Genomic DNA, 18,483 nt, shown 5'->3' on the forward strand with positions numbered 1-18,483 from the left:
CACCTTTGTTAGTCATTCCTGCTTGTCCTCTATTCGACTAGCTACCCGGGAATCCACACTAAATTTTGTTCACCACTCCATTTTGAGAGTGAAACAATTGCGAAAAGGAGCAAAATTTAGTGTGTATTTCAGCCTGATACTAAATTCTTAGACTCCTGGGCTTGGATTACTTGTCTACAACACTGGGTATTGGTTTGTTAATGTCTGTCAGTCAATCTAAGTCACCTGATTCTTAGCATAGATGGTAGGCAATGTCCCCTCTAAGCTGTGCGCGTGCGCAGAGGAAATATCAGCCCATGGAGAGAAGCACAAGACTGAACTTCACTCAACTTTCTCGAGTTTTCCATGTTAGTTAACACTATCGACATTTCCCTTAACCGTGGACATTGTGATCAAATCAATGCAATATTGGTCACTTTCAATGCAACATACCGAAACAAAAGGCTTTTAACGCATCGGAGTACAATTCTATTGTGTATGACTCAGCCCGTAGACCAATTCGGCATAACCAATCAGAGCTGCAGTAAGCCTATATGCAAATGAAAATAGCCATATATGGATCTGTGCCCTTTACTTTGAACTGGACTGTGTTTACAGCTGTGGTCGTTAGTAGATGCACTTGTTTTGAGATCAAAGCAACATTTGCATGTAGCCACCTGTGCACATTTTGTTCATATCCTTTGCTAGTTAAAGATTTATTAGCCCAGTTACAGATCATTTGTAGTCAGCAATAGGGGAGTCATTGCTTCCTACAAGAGAAAAAAAACATTCATTTCTAGACATCTTTGAAAAGTGAGTCAGGTAAAGATATTTTTTTTGTCTTAAAGCGGCAGTGTTGTATTTTGAGACAAGCTTGAATAACCGAAAGGCAGAGGGTAGCATAATTTGTCTGATTCTCTGTAAAATAATTGTATGGGAATAATAATGCATTTTATTTTGTAAAGTGGTTTCTTCCATTAAACAACAACATTTTCAGTCACCTCCTTGTCTGAAGGACAAGTGGACAAACAGGTTAATGTCAAGCCCTGCATGTTTTTTTCAAAAGTCTCATGGAATATGTAGGTCTACTGTACATTGAACACCACACATTGGCTGGTACTGTAGGCTGAATGATAGAATAGCTATTTCCATGTTAAAATGTTATGGGGTGCATTTCCTCCATTGTTTTTGATGGTAGGTGTCATGAGTCCGACCGAGGTTGGCTCCCCGTCCCGGTCGGGTTGCGCTCGGCGGTCGTCGTCGCCGGCCTATTAGCTGCCACTGATTGTCTTTCCTCCCCCTCCTTGTATGTTTATTGTTAGCACCTGTTAGTGAGTCATTAGTTGGGCTTTATTAGACAGCCGGCCCGCCTGTTTCTTTGTGCGGGATTAATTATTGTGACCTTCGGTTATGTAGTAGAGGAACGTGTTTGTTCCTGGTCGTGTATTCTGCTGTACTGTTTTCGTCCCCCGCGTTTGGGGCATTTGGTTTTGAGCACCCAGTGTTGCATGAGTGTTTCCTGCGTCTGACTCCACACCCACGACACCCGGAGCGTTACAGTAGGCCACTCTGGTAGGCCTACATTATGATCAAACAGCTACAGTATCCTACTTGGCAAATGTTAAAATTGCGGGACCTGAAATTTGCTCAATGCCAAAAAAGATTAGAGGGAACATTGGTGGTAGGTTTTTTTTCTTGGATGTCTCATCGGAAACTAAAACATCCTGCGAAGATCCATGAGAAAGCACTGCTTCTAGGATGGTAGTGAAAAACAGAATTGTAATTGGGTCATAAGAGAATTGGGTGGGTAGAGTGGTCAGTCACTCTTGAAAAACAGATATTTTTTCTCAATGAGACTAACTCCGATATACAGAAGTTCAATAGAAAACAGACAGCAGGGAGGTTAGAGAGATGTCAGGATTCAGGAAAGTGTTCTAACTCTAGAACAGTGGTACCCAACCTTTTTTTTTTAATCGTGGAACACCTTGATGGATCTATGAGTTTGATAGTTGCCATGGCGCCATAGTAGCAGCCTAGGCAGAGAGCTCCTGTAAATGTGTATTGTTTTTAAGTATTATTACGTCTTTTTTTATTCATTTATTTTGTTAGCTTATTTAGTATTGATTATAAATATAATCGATCCACAGTTTTAAGACTGGCTAGTCAGTTGGTGTGCTAAGATAACTGAGAGGCTAGCTAACTAGCTACTTAGCCATTGTTTTAATTTGAAAAACAGAAGAATTTGCTTGGAGATTGTAAAATCTTGTTGAAATTGTGCAGATCTCCAAAGTGGTTACTCCAAGACTTTTCCAGTAACTGATGTGCAGTGATCCTTTGGCGACCTAGCAGCACTTAGCTGGCATCACCCAGTTGGGTGCTACACGATGTTGGAGGAATAGTTTACCACAGACCCTACAGAGACTCTGGGGATGGCAAGGAGGTGCCTTGATCACCGGCTCCCTGACCTCCAACATGATTGGAACTAGTTTTATTGATCTCACATACCACAGCTGGTTGGACAGGAGGATGGTACAGAGGATGGTACAGTGCTGGTGGAAAGCTATGGCTGGCAACAACACCTGACTCCGTACTTCTGGACGCTGCCACAGATCAAGCAGTACCAGGACCTCAGGTGAATTTCATTTTCATTGCATTGTATTGTATGAGGTTATCCTTCTTACTCAGTTTACTCTACTTAAGTTTCTTACAACCACATAAATTCGTCCTTTAACTTGTCATGGTCTCAACTCACTGGGTCTGGATCATGGGATCATTGTCATGGTATAAATCTTGGTCTTGGCATGACCCTGAATATTAACTTAGTCTTTGGTTTATAGGCAATCCAATTTGAAGGAGAAGACAATATTCACTGACAACCCAGTTGACTACTCTTGAATGTCCAATGCAGGCATTTGTTTTCTCTCAATTAAGTACCTAGCAAAAAATAATATGTTTCTTTTTCACCACTTTGATTGAAAATAATCAGTAAGGCACTTAATTGTTACCCAGAAATGATTTGATATTGAGATAAAAATGGCTACATTGGGCATCAAAATGATCACAACTGTGCATGGTTCTCCCTTTATTGCAACTTTTTCACTATGTTGTTTCGATATTGACAAATTTAGTGGGGTGGTAAGGAATTCAGGTAAATATTTCAAATATGCAACACAAACTAAGTGTGAGTAGTATTTATGTCTACCTGACATATGATGGAAGATGTGTGTGCTGATTTTGTAGGGGAAAAATAGGGGAAAAATAGGATAAAAATGTGCATCACTTCTGTAGAATGGCCCATATCTACTGAAATAAAATAATCTTCGATCAATATTGTATAGTAATAGGCCTCCCATGTGGCGCAGCAGTCTAAGGCACTGCAGTGCTTGCTTGAAGCATCACTACAGATCCGGGTTTGATCCCGGGCGGTGTCACAGCCAGCCGCGACCGGGAGACCCATGAGGCGACACACAAGTGGCCCGAGTCTGTACGGGAGTTGCAGCAAGACTGTAACTACCAATTGGATATGACAAAATTGGGGAGAAAAAGCGGTAAAAAGTAATAAAAAAAAAAATTATATAAAAATGTATATATTGCATAGTAATACAAACACAAAACAGTTACCTACGCCTCGGCAAAAAAATGCCTTCTCTCAGGGTTTCCCAAACTCGATTCTCGGGACCCAAAGGGATGCACATTTGTTTTAGGCCCTAGCACTACACAGCTGATTCAAATATTCAACTGATTATCAAGCGTTGCCCTATCTTCTATTGTGTCACTAGGCAGGGAGTCTTGGCATAAATTTTATATAACTATGGGTTAACTGTGAGAAAGCCCACATTCACACTCTTGGTAAATCGTCCGTCTGATGACTCAGCTAAAAAAAAATAAGCTTCTTCAACTAAATTACCCTCTTTATCCCTGGCAGTCTCGGTGGTTCTCTGACAGATTTACAGGGGCTTAACACATCATTTCCTGTTGACCTTTTCCCTCTCTATGAGGATGAACAACCCATTCAGAACTGCAGAAGCATCCCGTAGCCCTTTACACTCACAGCCCGTCATCTTGTACACAGGTTAAAAATGGCAGATTTGGTCATTGAAATGTGCCTCAATTGGAACACAGTGACATACTATATCTATGATGTCAGAGCTCAGTCTGTCCACTTTACAGGGCTGTATGGGTTTCAACTGAGCCATTCTAAATGTGTGTACCAAGCGCAACAAAAAGATGCCCCCATCCCCATTGTTGCTATCTGAGTGAGGGCAATGCAGTAAATCGAGAGGAGTTGATGTGTTCTGAAAGATGAGACGTTAAGGATTATAATAAATACCGCTTTGATGTCATGCAAGCAAACCAAACACCGTTGAGTACAAATGTGCATTTCACATTTCAAAATTAACTCATTTAATTTATAGTATAAACATTTATGATCGCTATGAATGATGTACAGTCAATAGAATGACATGCGTCATACCCTGGGTTGTCCTGAACAGAATGAGCCATATTGTGAAGAAAGTTAGTCGCGGAACACGCACTTGAAAGCCCTCATGACTCCGTTAAGTACTTTGTGAAAGCCTAACACTGTAAGATCTGTAAAATACCATAAAAAAATATTGTATTCTATAATTTAGCTAGTCATGTTGGCAATAGTTGAAATTATGCCCACCTGACCCAGATTAAGATTTATAATGGAATGTTTTTGCATTGAGTAAACAACAACAGCAATTGTGTTATGGTGGGGATACAGAGCTGTGTTCCCTACAAAAAAAACTACAATGTGCTTGTTTCAGTTCCTCAACAGCAAAGCTAGTAGAGCAAAAAAAAAAGCCCCTTATATTTTAAGGTTCTTTCTTTCCTCGAGTCATAAAAGTGCATTAAAATTACGTAGGAACTGTGCCATTTGGAGAGATGTGTAGCCACTTGGAGAAACCAGTTAGTCCTCTCACTCAAACCCTTGTAATAGTTTTTTTCTTATGTTGCAACTACCCCACAATTTCAAGGAATATTCTTATTATATTACTGAATGTATCCAGAGTATTTTCAGATTTTGTTATTGAAAAATGCTTCAATAAGTACAGTGTAAAATGCACATTAAATCAACAGTGTATTCTTTGGTCTAATAATTTCCCCATAATCTCCAAAGTGCATTTTCTATTTATTCTGTTAGAAACATTTAAATGTTGCCTTATCCATATATGCCAATTTCCATGAGTGTAAAGGGTTAATGTAATGTAATCCTTCAGTCAATCACAGTGGACTGACTCTAAGGTAAAGATCAATGTATACTGAGGTATCACATCTGGGAGATGTGTCTACGCAGATTTCTCAAAAACTTATGTTATTAAAAAAAAGTTATTATGATTGTAGTAACAGCTTTATAAATAATATTGATTAATATATGCCATTTAGCTGACACTTTTATCCAAAGTGACTTACAGTTATGCGTGAATATATTTTTTGTATGAGTGGCCCCAGCGGGAATCGAACACACAATCCTGAAGTTGCAAGCGCCATGCTCTACCAATTAAGACACAGAGGAACACATCTAAACTTTAGAAGCTTTCAGTTGAGGGCAAAAGTTGAGAGTAGTAGATGAGAAAAAGTATTTTGAGCATAATGAAGGATACTATGCCACTGATGCAATAGGAAAGGAAGCCCATTGGGTTAATACATCTGGGTTGTGTTCAGTAGGGCACACTGTCACACAACACTTTGCATTAAAAACAAACAAAAAAAGCAGTGTTCTTATTGGAAAAGTTCAGGCACCTCCCCATTTTACTCTGTTTCATAACATTTTGTCCCTAATGAATGCATTGCAGATTTCAGCAGACAGATGTTTATATGCGAGAGTTCGAACCGTAGGTTATATGAGTTCAGTATTGTGAAGATATGCAGGGTCATGACTTCAAGTCAGAGGAATGCACCATTCTATTGTGTCCTCAGGGTCTAGCGCTGGCTTTGACAACGTCACGACTGGCCTTAACCCAGTTTCATTCATGACTTGGGGTCAGGCTGTAAAAACCATTTGACTGGAACTTGAACACGATAATCTGACAGACAAAAACACTGAGACCTGGAAGGGCCTCTGTTTTCAATGCATGGTCCTCTTGCTACCAAGAAAAACCTGTTTGTCCAACCGGAGGCAGACAAACAGAGACAAACAGACAGGCCCCATTTCCCAGCCTTCTCTCCATCACTCATAGAGGGGAGAGAGAGAACAAGAGACACTGGGAGAGAAAGAGCAAGAGAGAGAGAGAGCGAGAGTGAGCGACTAAAAGAGGGAGCAAGAGAAAGAGATCGAGACTGGGAGGGAGAAAACAACAGAGATAGACATTCGAAAGAAAGAAAGGAGATTTAGGTTGTGAGGAACAGGAAACTCATGGTGGAAAGGTTGTTGAGTCAGATGCAGATGACGCTCCACACATGGCCCATACTGTCTGAGACACAGGTCACATGCACATGACGGGTGTAATGTTACACAAACGTTTGTGCAACACCTGCGGCCAGACAGTCACATTCATGCCACTCTCGGGAGCATGTGGATAGGATAGTTAGGCTAGATACATCGGCCATATAGGTGCATGTCTCTGCTACCTCTTTGGTAGCCTCTACCAAAGAGGTAGCAGAGACATGCACCTATATGGCCGATGTATCTAGCCTAACTATCCTATCCACATCCTCACAAATTGTAATAAAATTGTAATCAATGCTTTTCATTTGCAATCACGACGGAAGAAAAACCGAAGGACGGACAATTTCTTGATTTCATTGATAACCACATTCAGGCAAGTCCAGGGGAAGAAACAAAACAACATTCCAGAATCCTGGTATTCCGAAAGGAAACAAATGATATTGGTGAATAAGAGCTCTGTTGGACTGGTCTGGTCACCTACTTCCACTGTTTATGTAGGGTGAAGTTACCCCAATACGCAGATCTTGGGTCAATTTAGCGTTTCCCCAGATTTGGATTGGGGAGGGGAAGCTGATCTTAAAATGTACCGCAGAGCATATCCCACAGTCAGGTCTGTAGAATTCATAGGGCTTTGGCTGCCAATACTGTGCCATAGTGCCAACTCTGGCCTAGATAGTTAAACATTACGACACCGTACTACGTTCAACACCGCTCCAATCAGTCAATGGTGGTGCAGAAATCTTCGTGAGACCACTTGTCTGTGTTGGAGTTCGAGTAGTCTCCTGTTTTTCTTCAATCTTCCACTCTCAGATCATTTATATCGCATGGGCTTGCATAGCGATATCCAGTCGGAACACATTATCTTTGCAAGGACACACCAGCTAACTTGTTACACACTTGTTTATTCTCAGGTGTTTGAAAAAGAGTGAATCCCCTAAAAGTTGCAATCAATATTTCCCAGTTTGGGCAGAGAATGACACACCTTTTGATGACAAAGAGTCTTTAGTCAAGATGGTACCATTTTGCTGTCTCTCTCTCGCCTCCCCCTCTCTCTCCCTTGTTTTTCTCTCTGCTCTTTTCACTGTTGCATAAGTCACATGTCAGTTTAACTGTAATATCACACAGCAGCCAGCCAGGCTCCGGCAATGCATGCATTAGGCCAGACAGCAATTTGCACAGATCACATGCATCGGGGAATGGTTGTTTAATGTAAACAGTTGGTATTCAAGGCACAGCAAGCCATAATGTGTTTCTGCCACACAACCAGGAGAGTTGCTGAAAGTGTAATCTGACAAATTAATTGTTTATCACTTCGCCCCCATCTCCTGGGATGAGGTGGGAGGGGAGGAGGGAGAGGGAGTATGGATGGAGATAGACTTTTACAAGGGGAATACAAAAGCACATGACACCTCATGCATGGCTGTGTCATCGGAAAAGAGGACAAAAAAGCCTTGACACCTGACTTGTCTGTGAAACAGTCAACACACACACCTTATGGCAACAACTCCAGACCTAACCTCCCCTTGATGGAATGCCATGTCAGATAGGGCTGTGACGATACCAGTGCTGCAATATTTTTTTCATGGCAAAAATGAAAACACGAAGCAGACCTAACTCTTTGGTCCTTCAAAACCAGGAAAATAAATAACTGACTCTGGATGAGAACATAATGAAGTGTGTTTCCGACATTAGGGGCTGTTTTCCTAAAGAAGTTAAATACACTTCGTGTTTTGTTTCCTTGTCGCGATACTGATATCGTCCCGGCCCTAATGTCAGAACAAAGAAAAAATTAGCAAATCACCAACTTTACTGAATTACCACAATTACCTAGGTATATTATAGTGTTACCCACAGATGACCTATTTCAATCAGAACTGTCAACATGATGCACCATACGGACTGTAAACACAAATCATCAACTAATTGGGGCATGTGTTATTTGAAAATTGCAACAGCAGGTACCAAGGGATATCCCACGGATTGTCCTCATAAACTCATGACGAACATACATTGAACAGATGATGAAGGTCACTGCCAAAGGTAATGGGATGTCTCCAGGTGCGATCCCCCATCTCCCTCACACAACAACCCCTCCAATACACTATGACCATCCTTATCCATCTTTACAAGAAAGGGTCTATATTTGGCAGATACATTTGAGAGACTTCAGATGATCTATGCTATATGTGAGGCAGAGGGCTAGAGCGCTTTGCTCCTATACTGCTCGCTGCCTACAAACCCCTTTTTGTGTGACTGGAATAGTACAGGACAAAGAAAGGGGTGATGTTATGCTTCTGATTGGCTACCGTGTTTAAATGCCACCTTGTGGCAGTATCAGTGCACTTGCAGCCTTTCACTCGAGCAAGAGAAGCTTTGCTTTGCTGAGACTTGGGGAGAGAAAAACATTCACACACCCCTCTCTTTGCTCCTCTCCAAGCGATGGACATATGCCACACAGAGGATGCCAGTACTGCTCTGGGACACAGTAGGGATTGTCTTACAGGTTTGAGGGTTGTTGTTGCTGCTGTGCGCAGTGAGTCAGTACACAGTGGAACAAAGACAAGAGAAAGGGTGCATGAGAGTGACTGCTGTAGCCTACAGTGTGAAGAAGAGCTGATTGGAAGCTAGGTTTTGAGGCTGTGGGAACCAGGTGAATAGTCATGATAGCAGGGTTGGTTTTAGTCTGCAAAGGAGATCTACTCTTTTGAACTGGATTTTCCTGCAAATGACTATAGGTTAGTTTTGAGACTATTTTTCCAGTTGATAGTGATGTATCCTAAATAGGTAGACAAAGGTAGAAATATGCAATATACTCCTTTGTATATTTGGGTATTATTCTACACACTTTCTATTATTTTAATGAGCTCCACCACTAAAAAAGTACAGCACAGCAGAGCTCAGTAGAGTAGAGTACAGCACAGTAAGGTTCAGTACAGGAAGGTCAAGTAAAGTATAGTTAATTACAGTACATTATAGTATACTCAACTCTACTGTACTGATCTCCACTCTATTCTACACTACAGTACTGTACTGAAGTATATTCTACTTTTCTTTACAGTACAGTACTGAACTATACTTTTCTGTAATGTGCTGTACTGCGCTCTGCTCTACTCTACTGTACTTTACTGTTGGAATCAAGGCCAGGGCGGACTGACCAAATTTCAACAACTTTTCAAAATATATGGATATCCGGTGTTGGTCGGTGCTCAGTGGGTGAGGATGCTGCTTACAGTAAATGGAAAGAGAGGGATCTCATGGGTAGGTGCTTACCTCCTAACTGTTCTACATTTGCACACACTGTACATAGATTTTTCTATTTTTATTTTCTATTGTGCTATTGACTGTACGTTTGTTTATGTGTAACTCTGTGTTGTTGTTTTTGTCACACTGCTTTGCTTTATCTTGGCCAGGTCGCAGTTGTAAATGAGAACTTGTTCTCAACTGGCCTACCTGGTTAAATAAAGGTGAAACAAAAAAAATAAAAAGGTGTTAGTAAGAGCTGGGAGAGATGGCATTAATTAGAGAGAGGGGCTGTCTAGACTGTTCACACTCTTGCTTTGACCATCAGATGACAGAAAGAGAAAGAAAACAGTTATCAGCTGAACATGACAGTACTATGCCAGTGGAAAGGAGATGGCCCAACTATGGCTTGTGACTTCTATGATTTCCCATTGTAGCTAGCAATTTTTCTGAAATTTTGTTACCGATTTTAATCACTTAATAATTAATAAACAAAGTCGATATTAGTAAAAACACTAGAACTGATTGATAGGTCTACCTTTACTTCTGTGAACTTTCATTATCCTCCCTCCTCATGAGGGAGATAAATGAGACAAATGAGACAATATCTTCAAGATATGTATTGATGTATTTCTAATATCTTTTAAAATTTGTTGTGGTATTTTTTTTTACAAGACTCCTTTTCCATCTGTCTGACAAGAATTCAAAACCGTTTGTTATTTGTATTTGTTGGGATGGAAAACAGTTGAAAAATGTATATTTGCCTTAATTTCTCAAAAATACAGACTCAGCTTTCATTTGACACCCAATTTGTCATGCGCTTGTGAACTTTACATGTTGGTGCTCATGGGTCCTTTTACATGGAAATGGCCCTATAGGCATATTGTCTGGAGACACACTCTTTACTCATAAATGTAAGCATGATAAATTACACGTACAAAAAAAACATGATAAACATGTTTAGTTGATAGGCCTATAATAAAGATGACGTATGACAGATTGTGTGTACATGAAAAACATGACATTGCAACATCAGAAAATGTATCAACATCCACTTACCTGTGCAAAATAAAGATTGAGCAGACACAGAGTGAAAAATTGGAGGCATACTGGAAAACAGTACAACAGCCAGTAAGGCAAAGGCTGCAACTGGTTTGCTTGGACAACGTTCTTGAAGTAGAATGAAAATAATGTAGTCCTTAGCGCTGACCACAGCAAACAGAGAAAAAGAAAGACACTCTGGTAGCTGAAGCGCTTGTGTCCATAACGCAAAATGAGCCAAAGTTGCAAGTAAACAAACACAAAAAGTAGCGAATATAGGATGGTATAAACAATGGTGAGTCCGAGCTCCACAGATGGAGGAACCGCAGCTCGAATCGGTTCATCACTTGAGTCCGTTACAGACGTGAAAACACTTAAGCTGACCTGGTTTTCTTTCAACAACATAGCGAACGGATAAGCGTAACAACAACGACTTAAATAAGCATATCTAATGTTTTATTCTAATATAGTAGAAGATCCAGTTTTTGATGTATTTCCCACGAATTTTGTATAATTTATTTTTTGATGTCCACTCAAAAACAAATGCACGAGCTTAATAATACTACACTAACTAACTAACCAACCACCTACCGACATAAATCCGAGGGTTAACGACAGAACGGATGACTTAACAGCTATAGGTATAAAACAGACAAACAAGAAAACCCTCCAGTCTCTGCAAAGCAGCTCATCTGTGCAAAAAAACAACTCAGGAAAAAAAGGGGACGTGAAGTAGGGAGAGATCAGCTGAGTGAAGCTGCAGTTTAGATCCCGCCTACTGACCAATAAGCTGCAGCCTTGAACTAGCTCTCTTCCAACGCCATCTTGGCTCCCTTTCCATCACACATTGTGTTGAAATCAATGAAATGCCTCGCTTTAGAACCACAATGGTGTCCTTTTCAGTCCGTATCGCCTTGCAGAGTTTTCTCTCCACCCACTATTTCAACATTGGTCAGTATGGTACCCAACCTCCAGAATCCTTCTTTGTGATTGGCTTGCAATGATGTCAGCTCTGAAGGCGCAGGCCCCTTAATTTTCGATTGGCTGTCAACTGCTTTTAAAAATCCATCACTCTGATTGGTTAGTTAGGTGGGACACAGGAAGATGAAACAGCAAAAATGTTCTAGCATCCCTCTTTCATTTGGGTAGTTTAGCTACATAATTGAAGTGGGAAAAAAAACTGCTCGTTACCAGGTCGTGTAAGTTGTGTAAAAGCTAGTTATAGAAAATGCTTCTGCAATGTATTAAGAGTGCCCATATCGTGGTCATGGAATTTAAATGGCCCTTGTCTGGCTACTTTAGCTAGGTAACGTTAGCTGAATAACGTAGCCAACGCGTTATGCCATAACAGACCTAGCCAGCTTGCATCGTCGAATGTAACTTATTCCATTCATTTCTACTAGATTTTGTCGGTTCAATTGAACTGTTAGGTTCGATCCTTCATCGACCATGGCATGGTTCATATGTGTCATCATACTTTTGCTCTGCTCAAAAAGTGAACAATGCACCACTGGAAATGCCTCAAAACTCATTGAGCACACAGCTGCCCATTTTTTCGAGAAAATGCAATCAGGAAAGATGTATTTTATATACTTTGGAAAACAAGGTAAGTGACATTAACAGGTGAGCAAAAATATGAGCCCCCCCAAGAAGCCCTGTAGACTTGCTGGTGGACATATTGCACCGAATACTCTAACAATTGCAGTTCACGACCCTTGCTCAGGTAGGGACATTAATCTCCCCAAAGTGTCTGGAAGGCCCTGGTTCAAGACTTGCAAGGGGTGTTGCACTAGCACCATTTGCTAAATTGGTGTCAGGAGTTGAATGGAACCCTTGAGGCCCTCGATAGTGCAACACACTTGCACTTGCGTGTCTCAAACCAGGGTCTCTCAGCCTGCAGGCAAACTCGCTAGCCACTGCTCTAATAGGGTTAACTCACTCTGAGATTGTAATGAGCCTACCTAGGTATGGGTTAATAAAATACTAAATTGTATTGTAATGACCCTAGTTAATAATGGGGATTATATCCTAATTGGGGTTGTGGCTATTGGTTAGGGCATTTGTCATTGGGTTCACTGCTCGCTAGTTACCTCGTGCTATTTCCTTGTTTCATTACAGTATGTTTGCCTTTTTGCAGTGCAGTTGAATAATGTATTTCACACAATTGTTTACTATTAACGTTGGTGCCTTCTAACCCCATAGACTATAATTCAATTTATTTTTCTTTTTAATTACAAGTCAATCCAACTATAGGTCTCTTCATTGAACAGCTGGAGAAGTCTGCAGATGTTCTAGAAGATTACGGTATTTCAGTTGCTAAGGTAACCAACACAAATCTTTATCCCTTGATTTACTCCAAGCACCACTGGCTTTTGCTGAGTCAATGTTGCACAAGGAGAAATTAGATATTGTTGGGAACCTTGGGAGGTTGTAGCGGTATTTAGATATATTTTCATATCTGTCTTATAAAGTTTTATTTTGACATCACTGGAGTACTGGATTGTTTGAGAACACAGCATGTTGTTGATTCTACTTGCAAATTGGAGCAACTTTTGTTCATTCCACAAGTAAGACAAATCCTCACTGGCTTATTGTTACTATAAGAAATGGTATGGGTTTTTGAAAGGACTGTATTGTTGTCGGCTGTAGTATGCATTGCTGGCTGCCAAAGGCCTCCTGTTAGAGAGACCCGGACTTCAGGTATTCTCTTTGTCCACTTTTTGATAAACTTTGCACTACAAGTTCACTTATGTGAAGAGCAAAGTAAACAAACATCTGTTTAGAATGAATTGTTTTCATTGTCTATGCTTGTTTGCAGGTAAATTGTACTAATGAACACATAGCAAAGTACTGCACTGGAGAGAAGCTGATGAAAAAAGTTTATTTGTTCAGGTGTGTATTGTATATCCATTGTGGATCTTAAGGAGCTTGATTCAATATTGTGCTAACAGTACATGCATATTACACCTAATACAATGTAATTTTAGAATGCATCTTATGGTTTAAGATGAACAGATGTTTCTGACAAAAATGAACATAACTATTATATTATTTGTCTTGCAGGGGTGGCAATGTCCTGAAGAGTTTCGACACAGACACCGTCTTCGATGTGAACGCCATAGTGGCTCACGTTCTCTTGTGAGTAAAGAGTTTGTTAACATTTCCCCTAAACACTGATACAGGGTTAGATATTGTATAACCTCTGTAGTGGTTGAAGGGGCAATCAGCAGTTGCGTGCTACATCCATTTTTTTGACATTTGTAAACATTTATGATACAGCATGTACCCATTTGATTCTTATATTCTTGAAGAATATGACTTATTTATTATATATTTATATATTTATGACTTATTTATGACTTAAATGCCTCATGAGCTTAGTTTAACTGTCGTATCCATACGACTCAAAATAAGCTTCTATTCCAATGTTTGTAAACAAAGTAAATCAAATTTAAAAATACTGTATAGCTTCAAAATATGGTTAAAACAATAATTGTCATATCATGACTAGGAATTTCAGTGACTACATTTCTCCAGACCCATCCCTCAGCTTTTTACTGAAAAAGTGACGGGGATAACGCTTTGTTTCAACTGCAGGTTGGCCCTTTAAGGGTAGGGTAATCTGATCCTAGATCTGTGGTTAGGGGCGACTTCTACCTTGAGCTGGGAGTACAGTAGCTGACCTAGGGGTCAATCGATGTATAACTCTCACCTTTGGAACTCTTGCAACTCAGTCAGTCGGTGCCTGCCGAGTCAGTGTCTTTGTAGATGGTGTCTCCAATTAACAAATAATGCAGACAACTGATGGGTTATTTGAGCTAATCCATACTTTGAGCTTGGCTTTAGGCAGTTTCTCGCTTCAGCAGAAGCGCTGTAGCCTCACTGTTAGGAAGAGGCTTTGACAGACCCGGGGTGGCAGGTAAACTAGTGGTTAGAGTGTTGGGCCAGTAACCAAAAGGTTGTTAGATGGAATCCCTGAGCTGACAAGTTAAAAATCTTGTAGTTCTGCCCCTGAACAAGGCAGTAAACCCGAAGTTTAATAAATAAAATTAGTGTATCAAGAAATGACCGGTCACTTTAAAGGGTGACTGCACTTCTGTATTTGGCCTTGTTTTAGATTTGGTTCATTAACCAAAGGCAACCCAAATTTACCAAACACATTATGATTGGGTCATCTGAATTGATGTTTACTTCTGTGCTGACAGCTGTGGGCAGGATTGAAACAAACCCAACCTTCATTTACGTTGTGATGCAGTCACGACCACAATTCTCACAACTGTTTTGGACGAGACTGACTTTATGACCAATATTAACCTATTTACACTTTGTAGTAAATTTTGACAGTATAAGGCCTCCCGGGTGGCGCAGTGGTTAATTTAAACCTCTTAGAGCCATGTGAGACGCTAGCGTCCCACCTAGTCAACAGGAAATGGAAGTGCGCAATGCCAAATGCTAATAGTATTCGATAAAACTCAAACTTTCATTAAAACACACATGCAGGGTACTGAATTAAAGCTACACTCGTTGTGAATCTAGCCAACATGTCAGATTTTTAAAATGCTTTTCGGCGAAAGCATGAGAAGCTATTATCTGATAGCATGCAACACCCTGAAATACCTGAAGGAGACGTAAACAAAATAATTAGCGTAGCTGGCGCTACACAAAACGCAGAAATAAAATATAAAACATTCATTACCTTTGACAAGCTTCTTTGTTGGCACTCCTATATGTCCCATAAACATCACAATTGGGTATTTTTTTCTGATTAAATCCGTCCATGTATACCCAAAATGTCCATTGATATAGCCCGTCTGATCCATGGAAAAGCACCATTCCAAAACGCAACGTCATTTTTTTAAATTAAAAAAGTTGCCTATAAACTTTGACAAAACACTTCAAACTACTTTTGTAACCCAACTTTAGGTATTTGTAAACATTAATAATCGATCAAATTGATCACGGGGCGATCTGTATTCAATAGCAGCTACTCTTGAAATCATCGTCCATTGTCTCTCTCCCATAAGCCTCTACCTGTATACTGGATGACAGGAAGGGCCTATTTCTCATTCCACCAAGGATTAAATCCCATGAAATTGACAGTACTGGTGACATCGTGTGGAAGCTGTAGGAACTGTCAACTGATCGCCATTTATTTTCTCTTGCCATAGACAATTCAGAGACTGGCGGATGAATACTTTTTTTTTTTGTGACCAGGTTTTTCTTGGGATTTCGCTTGCTGTTCATGTTCTGTTATAGTCACAGACATGATTTAACCAGTTTTAGAAACTTCAGTGTTTTCTATCCACACATACTAATCATATGCATATACTATATTCCTGGCATGAGTAGCAGGACTTTGAAATTTTGCGCGATTTTTAACAAAATGTTGAAAAAATAGTCCCGAGCTCTAAGAGGTTTTAAGGGCGCTGTACTGCAGCGCCAGCTGTGCCATCAGAGACTCTGGGTTCGCGTCCAGGCTCTGTCGTAACCGGCCGCGACCGGGAGGTCCATGGGGCGACGCACAATTGGCCTAGCGTCGTCCGGGTTAGGGAGGGCTTGGTCGGTAGGGATGTCTTTGTCTCATCGCGCACCAGCGACTCCTGTGGCGGGCCGGGCGCAGTGCGCGCTAGCCAAGTTTGCCAGGTGCACGGTGTTTCCTCCGGCACATCGGTGCGGCTGGCTTCCGGGTTGGATGCGCGCTGTGTTAAGAAGCAGTGCGGCTAGGTTGGGTTGTGTATCGGAGGACGCATGACTTTCAACCTTGGTCTCTCCCGAGCCCGTACGGGAGTTGTAGCGATGAGACAAGATAGTAGCTACTACAACAATTGGATACCACGAAATTGGGGAGAAAAAGGGGTAAAAAAATAAATAAAAATTTGACAGTATAATAAATGCTTCTGACTCATAGGCTGTTTTTTATATATATATATGTATATGAGGCCCATTATATTATAAGTTGGTTTTTAGGGCCAGTTGCTCTTTAATTCAACATGTACGATATAGAGTACATTGACAAATGACATACCATTTTTCATTTGTGTGTACATAATGAATAGATACTCCCACACACTTTGCTTGCAGAGCCTCTATTATTGATTGTGCTATTTTGTGACGTAAAGTCAATAAATAATACCCTTTGAAAGCACTGTATGAAAGGACTTTTTAAAATTAATTTGAACTATTGTAGAGTTGAGTAAATCTTGAATACTGTTGCACAATGGAACATGAACATGTACGAATGCATTTCACTCAGTTGTCTACCGTAACCTGCTTAGGCGAGGGAATTAATTTATTGAATGGCCATATATATGTAATGGTATGTATGTGACCTGTCCCTCCCTCAGCACTGTGCTTTTTGACGAGGTGAGGTACGTCCATACAATTGCTGAGCTACAGTCAGTGGAGAGGGCAGCTAAAGGCAAGGCTGATATTGTGCTAGGCCATGTCCAGGTCTTGGGCTTACCAGGTAAGGTCCAGTCTCCCACACTACCTTTAAAATGTTAATAATAAGGAAGGAAACCACAAGAGGTGCATCTCAATTAGTCTGAGGTTTCCTCATCTCAGAGGGCATATTGCTTTCACCCAGCCTGGGTTTTTAGATTTAAGAGAAATCCATTTGACTATTGACTTGTTGCCAAGGATGAAAGTAGTTTTCATATCATACATGTCTTTATATCCAAAGCTATAGAAAATTATTTTGCTATTCAACCCCTTGGTTCCATTTTAGTACAGCCTAACACTTTGTACCAACTTCTGAGTTTTGTCATTCGGTGTAACCTTCACGTCCTTGTCATTCTATCCAGAGCACAGAGCGTTGATGGAGACAGCATTTGTGTACGGAGTCAAGTACCAGTTTGTGCTGACCACAGGAGGCCCAGTGCTGACGAACATGGGGTCAGTGTTCTTCCATCCATAGCCCCCTCGGGAACCCCAGGGAGAGGCCATCTCTCCCCAGTCACAAGATAAAGCTGGGTTGTGTTCAGTAGGGTACAGCGTGGCAAAACAATTTTCAAAGGAAAATAGGTTTGTGCAGTAGACCGTGTATTATTTGGAAAAGTGTTTTTATGAATGGGAATATTTTTAAGTGAACACCTGCAGTCAACTCTTGCAGTTTTTTAAAATATATTTTTTCATTATGACGCTCACCGGTAATTCCCAGTCACGTGGTGTTTGTTTACAAGCACACAATGACGAGACCTGAGTCACTTACTGTCCGTTTATACTATACAAGCGTCACTCCTCCTATTGTGGGTGCTAGGTAGTTCTACTTAAACTCAGCAAAAAAGAAACGTCCTCTCACTGTCAACTGTGTTTATTTTCAGCAAACTGCACGTGTAAATATTTGTATGAACATAACGAGATTCAACAACTGAGACAAACCGAACAAGTAACATAGACATGTGACTAACAGAAATGGAATAATATGTCCTTGAACAAAGGGGGGGCTCAAAATAAAAAATAAGTCAGTATCTGGTGTGGCCACCAGCTGCATTAAGTACTGCACTCCTCCTCCTCCCAGATTTGCCAGTTCTTGCATTGAGATGTTACCCCACTCTTCCACCAAGTCACCTGCAAGTTCCCGGATGCTTCTGGGGGGGAATGTCCCTAGCCCTCACCCTCTGATCCAACAGGTCCCAGATGTGCTCAATGGGATTGAGATCTGGACTCTTCACTGGCCATGGCAGAACACTGACATTCCTGTCTTGCAGGAAATCACACACAGAACAAGCAGTATGCCTGGTGGCATTGTCATGCTGGAGGGTCATGTCAGGATGAGCCTGCAGGAAGGGTACCACATGAGGGAGGAGGAT

At 40.8% G+C, this 18,483-nt stretch overlaps 2 protein-coding genes across 7 annotated transcripts in view; one reads left to right on the forward strand and one right to left on the reverse strand.

Annotated features, from left to right (window-relative positions):
* Positions 1–11,542, reverse strand: part of gpr137c (G protein-coupled receptor 137c) — a 30,291-nt gene extending 18,749 nt beyond the window's left edge. The window contains exon 1 of the mRNA XM_021573687.2: positions 10,691–11,542. Within this exon, the coding sequence (XP_021429362.1) occupies positions 10,691–11,077 (387 nt within the window). The 5' untranslated portion in view covers positions 11,078–11,542. The remainder of the gene's footprint in view (positions 1–10,690) is intronic.
* Positions 11,543–11,743: 201 nt separating this feature from the next.
* The window catches only part of txndc16 (thioredoxin domain containing 16), a 48,969-nt gene continuing 42,229 nt past the window's right edge, over positions 11,744–18,483 (forward strand). For 3 of the 6 annotated variants that reach the window (XM_036954475.1, XM_036954477.1, XM_021573690.2), the window contains exons 1-6: positions 11,745–12,278; positions 12,911–12,993; positions 13,491–13,564; positions 13,736–13,810; positions 17,017–17,138; positions 17,476–17,566. In XM_036954475.1, the coding sequence (XP_036810370.1) occupies positions 12,122–12,278; positions 12,911–12,993; positions 13,491–13,564; positions 13,736–13,810; positions 17,017–17,138; positions 17,476–17,566 (602 nt within the window). In that variant the 5' untranslated portion in view covers positions 11,745–12,121. Of the gene's footprint in view, positions 12,279–12,910; positions 12,994–13,490; positions 13,565–13,735; positions 13,811–17,016; positions 17,139–17,475; positions 17,567–18,483 lie in introns of all 6 variants that reach the window. The other 3 variants (XM_021573688.2, XM_021573689.2, XM_036954476.1) reach the window with 3 other exon arrangements.

This window comes from Oncorhynchus mykiss, chromosome 19 (assembly GCF_013265735.2).
Source record: "Oncorhynchus mykiss isolate Arlee chromosome 19, USDA_OmykA_1.1, whole genome shotgun sequence".
In the NCBI taxonomy this organism is placed as follows: domain Eukaryota; kingdom Metazoa; phylum Chordata; class Actinopteri; order Salmoniformes; family Salmonidae; genus Oncorhynchus; species Oncorhynchus mykiss.